At 44.9% G+C, this 12,783-nt stretch overlaps 1 protein-coding gene across 4 annotated transcripts in view; it reads left to right on the top strand.

Moving 5' to 3' along the window:
• The window catches only part of cadm1a (cell adhesion molecule 1a), a 432,273-nt gene that overhangs the window by 339,455 nt on the left and 80,035 nt on the right, over positions 1-12,783 (top strand). For all 4 annotated transcript variants that reach the window (XM_014137379.2, XM_014137381.2, XM_014137380.2 and 1 more), the window contains one exon: positions 4,658-4,804. In XM_014137379.2, the coding sequence (XP_013992854.1) occupies positions 4,658-4,804 (147 nt within the window). The remainder of the gene's footprint in view (positions 1-4,657; positions 4,805-12,783) is intronic.

Here is a 12,783-nt window from a genome sequence, read left to right as displayed (position 1 = left end):
CGTAATTATTCCCCCTCACGACTCGTGTTCAAGTGTTTGTTCACCAGAGGAAGAACAAATAACCGAACGAGCACCTCCCATGGTTTGAACTCCTAGCCCACTGTAGTAGGAGACTAAATTTAGCAGCATTGCCACGGCGACATCCGCTGCACTAGTTACCTTCCATGCTTAACCTTCTGCAGGATAACCTTTATCCCGAAGAAACAGTGTTAGTGTAGGATATTAGCATATCATATTACACTAGCATGTTCTCATAGCATATAGGCATATATCCAATAATGACGGTCCTTATTGAAAAGTAGGCTGAATTTGCTTCTTACAAGTGGGGAGTGTGCCTTTTTCTGGCGAGGTTCATTTTCAGGGCTGTTTGGGGTGTTGTTTGACAGGCTGATTTAAATCCTGTTTGTCTATCCTGGCGATTGCTTTCTTCCCCTGACAACAAGACATGCAAATTAGCATTTGATGTGTTGCAGGTCCATTCAGGTTCCCCTTATTAGCTCCCAGGGGAGGGAACAATAAATATTGCATTTAAAAAAAAAATAATTTGAGATATGCATCCAGGAGGCAAGAGATGAATCTTGGAGATGATGAAAATCAAAGACACTCTCTCTCGCTCTCTTGACTTTAATAAAGTAGCTCAAAACCATTTAAAGTGTGTACATGTGCGTGTTTTTGGTTTCGAAGTAGATTTATGGGGAGATTTTCAGGTGCATGTCCACGGTTGATTTATGAAGTCTTCTATTGGCTTGTGATACGGTCTGGGATCACACACACGCACGCACGCACGCACGCACGCACGCACGCACGCACGCACGCACGCACGCACACACACACACACACACACACACACACACACACACACACACACACACACACACACACACACGAGGTCAGCCATCAGGAGCAACCTTTACCAGTTTGCTCATAAAACACATACACACACTAGGGAGTCCTGAAACTACCAAGTTTCAATACAGGAATAATTCATATTTATCCCCAGATACCCAGGAAATACTGCAAAAATTGGAAGTGCCCTTTTAAATCCAAGATATGGTCTCTCGGGGTTCTCCCAAAATAAGATTGCCACATTGCCGTATTGGCTGCACCGGTATGTAAAGATTTCACAGCAAGTGAAACTTATATTTAGTAGTGATAGCATAACTTTCATCGCCAATTACATTATTGTGAAACAGGCCGTTGATAAATTCAGAGCATTATCATGTTCCTCAATTAATTCAGTGCATTTCAGCAGTAGGCCATCTCGATACAGAGCATGCTCAGGCACAGAGTGCAGGCCATAGCGTTGTCGAATCATAAAAACTTTGTAACGGCAGTCAAACAAAAGTAAAATGACCAAAGTTGCTAAGCTTGCTAGATAACTTCCAATGAATATCTCCTATTTGGCAAAATGTAGTTGATGATTATGCAGATATCAGATCAGCTCTAGAATAACGGCGATAAAGAGAGGAAATTGTTTAAATAGCAAGGTGTCTTAACGGGGACCAACTCTGTTAAAAAAAATATATATCCCATATCTACCCTCATACCGTTTGTTGATCACAAATTCAATACCGAAGCTCTCAATGGCAGCAACATGAAACAGTGCAGAAAAGCGGGGGAAATGTTATAGCTGTATTTTGACATGCATACGTGAGAGGTGCTTTGATAATGCTACCTATGGATTACAGAATAAAATGAGGAATTTTCATGTGAGTCAGGATGTTGGGTTTCAGTGGGACTGATGATTGGAAAATAGCTTATTTAAGGCTGCTATGTGAGTCAATAGATCAATAATGCAAAATTGTAGTCTAAATCAAGTGTATGCTAAATGTTTCTGATCATAACATTTTTTATCAGCTAATACTGTACAGTGCCCTCGGAAAAGTATTCAGACCCCTTGACTTGTTCCACATTTTGTTACAGCCTTACTGATATGTATTAAATCGTTTTTTTCCCCCTCATTAATCTACGCACAATACCCCATAATGACAAAGCAAAAACAGGATTTTAGAAATGTTTGCTAATTTATTAAAAACATAAAACTGAAATATTACATTTACATAAGCATTCAGACCCTTTACTCAGTACTTTGTTATAGCACCTTTGGCAGTGATTACAGCCTTGAGTCTTCTTGGATATGACGCTATAAGCTTGACCCACATGTATTTGGGGAGTTTCTCCCATTCTTCTCTGCAGACCCTCTCAAAATCTGTCAGGTTGGATGGGGAGCGTCGCTGCACAGCTATTTTCAGGTCTCTCCAGAGATATTCGATCGGGTTCAAGTCCGGGCTCTGGCTGGGCCACTCAAGGACATTCAGAGACTTGTCCCAAAGCCACTCCTTCATTGTCTTGGCTGTGTGCTTAGGGTTGTTGGTCCTGTTGGAAGGTGAACCCGTCGCCCAGTCTGAGGTCCTGAGAGCTCTGGAGCAGGTTTCATCAAGGATCTCAGTACTTTGCTCCATTCATCTTTCCCTCGATACTGACTAGTCTCCAAGCCCCTGAAAAACATCCCCTCAGCATGATGCTGCCACCAACTTGCTTCAACATAGGGATGGTGCCAGGTTTCCTCTAGAAGTGACGCTTGGCATTCAGGCCAAAGAGTTCAATCTTGGTTTCATCAGACCAGAGAATCTCTTTTCTGAAAGTCTTTTGGTGCAGTTTGGCAAATTCCAAGCGGGCTGTGATGTGCCTTTTACTGAGGTGTGGCCACTCTACCATAAAGGCCTGATTGGTGGGGTGCTGTAGAGATGGTTGTCCTTCTGGAAGGTTCTCCCATCTCCAAAGAGGAACTCTAGAGCTCTGTCAGACTGACCATCGGGTTCTTGGTCACCTCCCTGACCAATGCCCTTCTCCCCCGATTGCTCAGTTTGGCCCGGTGGCCAGCATTAGGAAGAGTCTTGATGGTTCCAAACTTCTTGCATTTATGAAAGCTGGAAGCCACAGTGTTCTTGGGAACCTTCAATGCTGCAAACATTTGTTGGGGACTTTCAATGCTGCAGACATTTGTTGGTGCCCTTCAACAGATCTGTACCTCAACACAACACAATCCTGTCTCGGTGCTCTGCGAACAATTTGGTTCGACCTCATGACTTGGTTTTGGCTCTGACATGGACTGTCAACTGTGGAACTTTTATATAGACAGGTGTGTGTGCCTTTCCAAATAATTTCCAATCAATTGAATTTACAATCAAGTTGTAGAAACTTCTCAAAGATGATCAATTGAAACAGGATGCACCTGAGCTCAATTTCGAGTCTCATAGCATAGGGTTTGAATACGGTATTTTTAATAAGGTATTTTTGTTTTTTTATTTTGTATAAATTTGCAGAATTTTGCAAAAAAGTGTTTTCGCTTTGTTATTATGGGGTATTGTGTGTAGATTGCTGAGCATTACTAAAAAAATCCATTTTTGAATAAGGCTGTAACGTAACAAAATGTGGAAAAAGTAAAATGGTCTGAATCCTTTCGAAGGCACTGTACATGAGCAAACTAGAATAAAGATGATCATTAGCACTCACCTCAACTTATCTAACATTTCCCCAGCCAAATTGTTACTAAATATTTAAATGGAGATTCAGTGAAAACAAAGATCTGACATTGATTGATTTATCTAGAGGAGTCCCCCACGCTTGTCTCAAAGCATCGTGATGATGCTGTCCAAATCAAAATGGTGCCTGAAATTATCATATAAGTTAGGGTTTGCCAAACTCGGTCCTGTCCTGTCCACACACGGCCCGCACAGTGACCATGTCAGCTTGCATGCTCCCGGCCCGCCACAGGAGTCGCTGTAGCACAAAGGGACAAGGACTTCCCGTCCGGCCAAACCCTCCCCTAACCTGGACGACGCTGGGTCAATTGTGCGCCGCCTCATGGGTCTCCCGGTAGCAGCCAGCTGTACTGAACCTTTGGCGTTAGTGACGCTTCTAGCACTGCGTTGCAGTGCCTTAGACCGCTGCGCCACTTGGGAGATGATGAGAACTCTAAACTGTATTCGGGTCTTATCTGCAGTCCGTCAGTGGCAATTATGCGTGTGCTTTGAATTTATGGCAACTTTGTGTGAAGTAAATACGCGAAGCTCATGCGACAACCTGTTTGAATAATGTCCTGCACATGTTGTGGAATTGCATTAGTGCGACATTGGGGTAAAATGTTGTAATTTCCCAGGTCTTGTCATTTTATTTTTTCGGGAAATGTGAAGAGTGGTCCCTGGACAGTCCCGGAATCCTGGTTACCCGTGTTAATCCCTAATACACGCTGACTTGAAGAAGCAAGTACATCATTTGTCACCTAACTCTGCTGGGGTTTCTCCCCACTCTTCTTTGCGGTTGCTTTGGAGTTTTAGAGAGAACTTTAGGGCTTATTTTGATTTAAGTGGGTATACATAACATGTTGTTGTTGATCTCCAACAAGTAGGGGAATAATATCAAAAGGTAGTAATACTTGAATTCAATCCATACAAACCAAATTGTGCTCACTCAGATATAATACTTTCACACCTTTTTAGCACAGTTCCAGCAACTGTGGTGGATGTCTAACCAGGTTAAGTACAGCTTGGTTTTTCTTGGCTTGGCTTGGCTTGGCTCGTTGGTTTGAAAAACTATACTGCACACAGCCTGCCAGTTGTAATGATGAGTGTTTGTCTCTGTCTGTGCCCTGCAGTCCAGAGTCAGAACCTGGTGACGGACAATGTGGCGGTGGTGGAGGGAGAGGTGGCCGTCATCAGCTGCCGGGTGAAGAACAACGACGACTCGGTCATCCAGCTCCTCAACCCCAACAGACAGACAATCTATTTCAGAGACGTCCGACGTGAGTACCACACATACACACAGACAGGCATACATTCACCCACACACACACACACACCTTGGAAATAGATAGGCCTGTTACACTGAGTGTACAAAACATTAAGAACTTTCTCTTTCCATGGCATAGACTGACCAGGTGAAAGCTATGATCCCTTATTGATGTCCCTTGTTAAATACACTTCAATCAGTATAGATGAAGGGGAGGATTTTTTAAGCTTTGAGACAATTGAGACATGGATTGCGTATGTGTGCCATTCAGAGGGTGAATTAGCAAGACAAAATATTTAAGTGCCTTTGAATGGGGTATGGTAGTAGGTGCCAGGCGCACCGGTTTGTGTCAAGATCTGCAACGCTGCTGGGTTTTTCCACTCAACAGTTTCCTGTGTGTATCAAGAATGGTCCACCACACAAAGGGCATCCATCCAACTTAACACAACTGTGGGAAGCATTGGAGTCAACATGGGCCAGCATCTCTCTGTGGAATGCTGGCCCGTCTGGGCATGGATACCTTGTAGAGTCCATGCCCAGACGAATTGAGTCTGTTCTGATGGCAAAAGTGTGCGGTGCAAATCAAAATTAGGAAGGTGTTCCTAATGTTTGGAATACTCGTTGTAGTTCTACATTGACACACATACACATACTGTCATCAAGTCTACAATAATCTTTCAGTTCTCTTCAACATCAAATCAAATCAACTTTTTATTGGTCACATATTTAGCAGATGTTATTGCGAGTGTAGCAAAATGCTTGTGTTCCTAGCTCCAACAGTGCAGTAGTATCTAACAGTTCGCAACAATACACACAAATCTGTAAGTAAAAGAATGGAATTAAGAAATATAAATAATCCGACGAGCATTGTCGGTGTGACATTGACTAGAATACAGTAGAATACAGTATATACATATGAAATGAAAAAAACAGTATGTAAACATTATTAAGGTGACCGGTGTTCCATTTTTAAAGTGACTAGTGATTCCATGTCTATGTACAGTATATAGGGCAGCAGCCTCTAAGTTGCACGGTTGAGTAACCGTGTGGTAGCCAACTAGTGATGGCTGTTTAACAGTCTGATGGCCTTGAGATAGAAGCTGTTTTTCAGTCTCTCGGTCCCAGCTTTGATGCACCTGTACTAACCTCGCCTTCTGGATGATAGCAGGGTGAACAGGCCGTGGCTTGGATGGATATCATTGATGATCTTTTTGGCCTTCCTGTGACGTCGGGTGCTGTAGGTGTCCTGGAGGGCAGGCAGTGTGCCCCCGGTGATGCGTTGGGCAGAGCGCACCACTCTCTAGAGAGCCATGCAGTTGCAGGCGGTGCAGTTTCTGTACCAGGCAGTGATACAGCCAGACAAGATGCTCTCAGTTGTGCATCTGTAAAAGTTTGTGAGGGTCTTAGGGGCCAAGCCAAATTTCTTCAGCCTCCTGAGGTTGAAAAGGCGCTGTTGCCCCATCTTCACCACACTGTCTGTGTGGGTGGACCATTTCAAATTGTCAGTGATGTGTACGCCAAGGAACTTGAAGCTTTTGACCTTCTCCACTGTGGTCCCGTCGATGTGGATGGGGGTGTGCTCCCTCTTCTGTCTCCTGAAGTCCACGATTAGGTCCTTTGTTTTGTTGACGTTGAGGGAGAGGTTATTTTCCTGGCATCACTCCGCCAGGGCCCTCACCTCCTCCGGGTAGGCTGCCTCGTTATTGTTGGTAATCAGGCCCACTACTGCTGTGTCGTCTACAAACTTTATGATTGAGTTGGAGGCGTGCGTGGCCATGCAGTCATGGGTGAACAGGAGGAGGATCAGTATTATGGAGGTGTTGTTTCCTACCTTCACCACCTGGGGGCGGCCCGTCAGGAAGTCCATGATCCAGTTGCACAGGGCGGGGTTCAGACCCAGGACCCCGAACTTAATGAGCTTGGAGGGTTCTATGATGTTGAAGGCTGAGCTGTAGTCAATGAACAGCATTCTTACATAGGTATTCCTCTTGTCCAGATGGGATAGGGCAGTGTGCAGTGCGATGGCGATTGCATTGTCTGTGGATCTATTGGGGCGTTATGCAAATTAGAGTGGGTCTAGGGTGTAAGGTGGAGGTGATATGATCCTGAACCAGCCTCTCAAAGCACTCCATGATGACAGAAGTGAGTGCTACAGAGCGATAGTCATTTAGTTCAGCTACCTTTGCTTGGGTACAGGAACAATGGGGGACATCTTGAATCAAGTGGGGACAGCAGACTGGCATAGGGAGAGATTGAATATGTCCGTAAACACTCCAACCAGCTGGTCTGCACATGCTCTGAGAACACGGCTAGGGATGCCTTCTGGGCCAGCAGCCTGGTGAGGGTTAATACGCTTAAATGTCTTACACACGTCAGCCACGGAGAACGAGAACCCACAGTCCTCGGGAGTAGGCCGGGTCGATGGCACTGTGTTATCCTCAAAGCAGGTGAAGAAGGTGTTTTGCTTGTCCGTGAGCAAGACGTCAGTGTCCGCGACGTGGGTGGTTTTCCCTTTGATTGTCTGGAGTCCCTGCCACATACAGTTGAAGTCGGAAGTTTACATACACCTTAGCCAAATACATTTAAATTCAGTTTTTCACAATTCCTCACATTTAATCCTACTAAAAATTCCCTGTCTTAGGTCTGTTAGTATCACCACTTTATTTTAAGAATGTGAAATGTCAGAATCATAGTAGAGAGAATGATTTATTTCAGCTTTTATTTCTTTCATCACATTCCCAGTGCGTTAGAAGTTTACATACACTCAATTAGTATTTGGTAGCATTGCCTTTAAATTGTTTAACTTGGGTCAAACGTTTCAGGTTGCCTTCCACAAGCTTCCCACAATAAGTTGGGTGAATTTTGGCCCATTCCTCCTACAGAGCTGGTGTAACTGAGTCAGGTCTGTAGGCCTCCTTGCTCACACACGCTTTTCAGTTCTGCCCACATATTTTCTTTAGGATTGAGGTCAGGGCTTTGTGATGGCCACTCCAATACCTTGACTTTGTTGTCCTTAAGCCATTTTGCCACAACTTTGGAAGTATGCTTGGGGTCATTGTCCATTTGGAAGACCCATTTGCGACCAAGCTTTAACTTCCTGACTGATGTCTTGAGATGTTGCTTCAATATATCCACATATTTTTCCCTCCTCATCATGCCATCTATTTTGTGAAGTGCACCAGTCCTTCCTGCAGCAAAGCACGCCCACAACATGATGCTGCCACCCCCGTGCTTCACGGTTGGGATGGTATTCTTCGGCTTGCAAGCCTCCCCCTTTTTCCTGCAAACATAACGATGGTCAATATGGCCAAACAGTTCTATTTTTGTTTCATCAGACCAGAGGACATTTCTCCAAAAAGTTAGATTTTTGTCCCCATGTGCAGTTGCAAACCGTAGACTGGCTTTTTTGTGGCGATTTTGGAGCAGTGGCTTCTTCCTTGCTGAGTGGCCTTTCAGGTTATGTCAATATAGGACTTGTTTTACTGTGGATATAGATACTTTTGTACCTGTTTCCTCCAGCATCTTTACAAGGTCCTTTGCTGTTGTTCTGGGATTGATTTGCACTTTTCCCACCAAAGTACGTTCATCTTTAGGAGACAGAACGCGTCTCCTTCCTGAGCGGTATGACGTCTGCGTGGTCGCATGGTGTTTATACTTGCATACTATTGTTTGTACAGATGAACATGGTACCTTCAGGTGTTTGGAAATTGCTCCCAAGGATGAACCAGACTTGTGGCGGTCTACTTTTTTTTCTGAGGTCTTGGTTGATTTCTTTTAATTTTCCCATGATGTCAAGCAAAGATGCACTGAGTTTGAAGGTCGGCCTTGAAATACATCCACAGGTACACCTCCAATTGACTCAAATTATGTCAATTAGCCTATCAGAAGCTTCTAAAGCCATGACATACTTTTCTGAAATTTTCCAAGCTGTTTAAAGGCACAGTGTAACGGCCATCGAAAGGAGTAGACCAAGGCGCAGCGTGGTGAGTGCTCATCATTAACTTTTAATAGAACACTTTCAACAAAACAAGAAAACGAACGACAGCTAAACAGTTCTGTCAGGAACATGAACTAAACAGAAAGTAACCACCCACAAAACCCAAAGGAAAACAGGCGCCTAAGTATGGCTCCCAATCAGAGACAACGATATACAGCTGTCCCTGATTGAGAACCATACCCGGCCAAAACAAAGAAATACAAAACATAGAAAAAAGGACATAGAATGCCCACCCTAGTCACACCCTGGCCTAACCAAAATAGAGAATAAAACCCTCTCTATGGCCAGGGCGTGACACACAGTCAACTTAGTGTATGTACACTTCTGACCCACTGGAATTGTGATACAGTGAAATAATCTGTCTGTAAACAATTTTTGGAAAAATTACTTGTCATCCACAAAATAGATGTCCTAACTGACTTGCCAAAACTATAGTTTGTTAACAAGAAGTTTGTGGAGTGGTTGAAAAATGAGTTTTAATGACTCCAACCTAAGTGTATGTAAATCTCCGACTTCAACTGTACCTGTCTGAGCCGTTGAATTGCGACTCCACTTTGTCTCTGTACTAATGTTTTGCTGTTTGATTGCCTTACGGAGGGCATAACTGCACCGTTTGTATTCGACCATATTCCCAGTCACCTTGCCATGGTTAAATGCGGTGGTTCGGGCTTTCAGTTTTGCGCGAATGCTGCCATCTAGCCACGGTTTTTGGTTTGGGTAGGTTTTAATTGTCAGTGGGAACAACATCCCCTATACACTTCCTGATGAACTCAGTCACCTTGTCAATGTTATTCTCAGCGGCAACCCGGAAGATATCTTGGTCCGGGTGATCAAAACAATCTTGAAGCATGGATTCCGATTTATCAGACCAGTGTTGAATTGACCTTAGCACGGGTACTTCCTGTTTGAGTTTCTGCCTATCGGAAAGGAGGAGCAGATTAGAGTTGTGATCAGATTTGACGAACGGAGGTCGGGGAAAAGACCTTGTAGCCAACCCAGAATGGAGTGTACCAGTGGTCGAGAGTTTTTGAAGCACGTGTACTAGAACTTCAGTAGCGTTTTCCTCAAATTTGCTACAGATGTTATTATACTGAACAGAAATATATACGGAACATGTAAAGTATTGGTCCCATGTTTCATGACCTGAAATAAAAGATCCCAGAAATGTTCTATATGCACAAAAAGCTTATTTCAATCAAATTTTGTGCACGTTATCTGGCAACAGTACCACCAGAGCTGTTGCCACATAATTGAATGTTCATTTCTCTACCTTAAGCCGCCTCCAACGTTGTTTTAGAGAATTTGTCAGTACGTCCAACCAGCCTCACAACCGCAGACCATGTGTAACCACGCCAGCCCAGGGTCTCCACATCTGGCTTCTTCACATGTGGGATCGTCTGAGACCAGCCACGCGGACAATCTGTCAAGAACTGTCTCAGGGATGCTCATCTACGTGCTCATTGTGTCCTCACCAGGGTCTTGATCTGACTTCAGTGGGAAAATTCTCACCTTTGATGGCCACTGGCACGCTGGATGGCCACTGGCACGCTTCTTGGAAGAATCCCGGCTTCAACTGTACCGGGCAGATGGCAGACAGCATGCACTGCGTCGTGTGGGAGTGAGCGGTTTTCTGATGTAAACGTTGTGAACAGAGTGCCCCATTGTGACGGTTGAGTTGGGAAGTGGAATGCACAGAGATACCGTGACGAGATTCTGAGGCCCATTGTCGTGCCATTCATCTGCCGCAATCACCTCATGTTTCTGCATGATAACGCACTTCCCCATGTCGCAAAGATCTGTTCACAATTCCTGGAAGCCGAAAATGTCCCAATTCTTCCATGGCCTGCATACTCACTCAACATACTCACCTTGAGCATGTTTGGGATGCTCTGGATTGACGTGCACTACAGCACGTTCCAGTTCCCGCCAATATCCAGCAACTTCGCACAGCCATTGAAGATGAGTGGGACAACATTCAACATGCCACAATCAACAGCCTGTTCAACTATGTGAAGGATATGTGTTGCGCTGAATGAGGCAAATGGTGGTCACACCAGATACTGACTGGTTTTCCGATCCACTTTTTTTTTAAGGTAACTGTGACCAACAGATGCATATCTGTTTTCCCAGTCATGTGAAATCCATAGATTAGGGCCTAAGGAATTGATTTCAATTGACTGATTTCCTTATATTAACTGTAACTCAGTCAAATATTTGAAATGTTTGCATGTTGTGTTTTATTTTTTTTGTACAGTGTAGTACTCTCCACTCGCACACACATTCATTTGAAGAGGTTGGATATACACCCACACACACAAATACACAGTATAGCCCTAATGTACGCACACTTTTGCAACAAGTTCCCAAGTTCTCCTTCTGTCTACTTCAGAGACTTCAGGCATGAGTGTACACACACTCACACACACACACACACACACACACACACACACACACACACACACACACACACACACACACACACACAGAGAGAAGCAGCCACGTCCTCGGAAGGTCTCCCATCTATCTCTGATGCATCCAACGATGTGTCCCTCCCTCCCTTTGCACCTACACAAACTCTTCCTCACACACCTACACAGCCACTCAGCCATGTCCTCAAGATCCCAATCGCATGCATAAATCGCGCCTCGTGTTTTTCTGTTTCGCTGGGGCACCAAATACCAAGCCCACAGCTGGCTGTCAAGGGCATCTCATCTTTTGACGGGGCGCCTTGATCTCTTGTGATCTTTTCCCAAGAACACTCTGGCATTTCACTGCAGCTGCACTGTTTAATTATAGCTTGGCTCTGCTACCAGCCTCCCCTGGAATATCATATTGGGCCCCTCCAACTAAAATCCATATTGGGGAAAAATAGGAGAGAGAGAAAGAGAGGAGAGAGCTTTGACATTGACATCCTGTGACCCCACTTCAAGGGAGCGGTCATAGCCCTGTGTGGTGAGGGGGCCTCACCACCTCCCAGGCTTAGCCCTCTGCACACAAAGTGAGCACACACACACACACACACACACACACACACACACACACACACACACACACACACACACACACACACACACACACACACACACACACACAATGAAATACTGTAGGCACACTTAGCAAGTTAAGAGACACACACACACACGCTTTTGGACTGGCATTCACAGTGAAGAGGCAGACACTTGATACCTGTGCAGTGGGTGGACAGCCATACCTTTGAAGGCCAGGGACCGCGGGTGTGTGCGGAGTCCCCTGGGCCCCGGATTGTACCTGTCTGAAAGCAGCCTCTGCATTACGAATGGACACCTTTACCTTACCTTGACCACTACAGCTCCTAATCTCTTAATGAAGACCTCACCTCCATCTCCTCTGGTTTTTCAAGGCACTGACTCGGCCATTAAGGGGACGGCAGCAGCCAAGCCAAAAGTTCACCCTTTCTGATCTTTCCGCCCCTCGCTTTATCATTTAAAGGTGTCTCTCTCCGGCGCCGTTCAAAGGTGAGAAAACCGCATGGAATCAGCGAAAGGGCCATGGGAGAAGAGGAAGGTTGGGCGCCAAGACGCTTGAAGTGTGTGTGCGCGAGTGTATCGTGTCTGCATATGTGCGTGTATGTGTGTGGTGGGGGTCTGTCAGAGGAGCCAAATTACCCTCCCCCACCTACCTTCGCCCTCTCTCGCTCCTTAATAAAACTTTAATGGGCTCCTCTCAAAAAGTAGCCGGGCCCACTAATCAGAATTGATTGCCGCCACTTAGGAAGAACCCAGAAGCTCGTCTCCAAGAAGCTGGAGCCAGCCCTCCTCGATGAAACCAGGGAGAAATGACGCAAATTATATACAATGAGAGAGAGAGGGAGAAAAGAGAGAAAGATAGAAGAAAGGAATAACCTATTGCAGCCATCAAAGTTGAGTTTATCTCATCTTTATATATATTTTTTGCTCTGCTATGAATTGGAGTTTATTTTCCCCCCTTTTGTGTTTACAGTCAGCTTCATTTCAATG

This window comes from Salmo salar, chromosome ssa13 (genome assembly GCF_905237065.1).
Source record: "Salmo salar chromosome ssa13, Ssal_v3.1, whole genome shotgun sequence".
Taxonomy (NCBI): Eukaryota; Metazoa; Chordata; class Actinopteri; order Salmoniformes; family Salmonidae; genus Salmo; species Salmo salar.
This window is presented reverse-complemented; position numbering and strand designations above follow the sequence as displayed.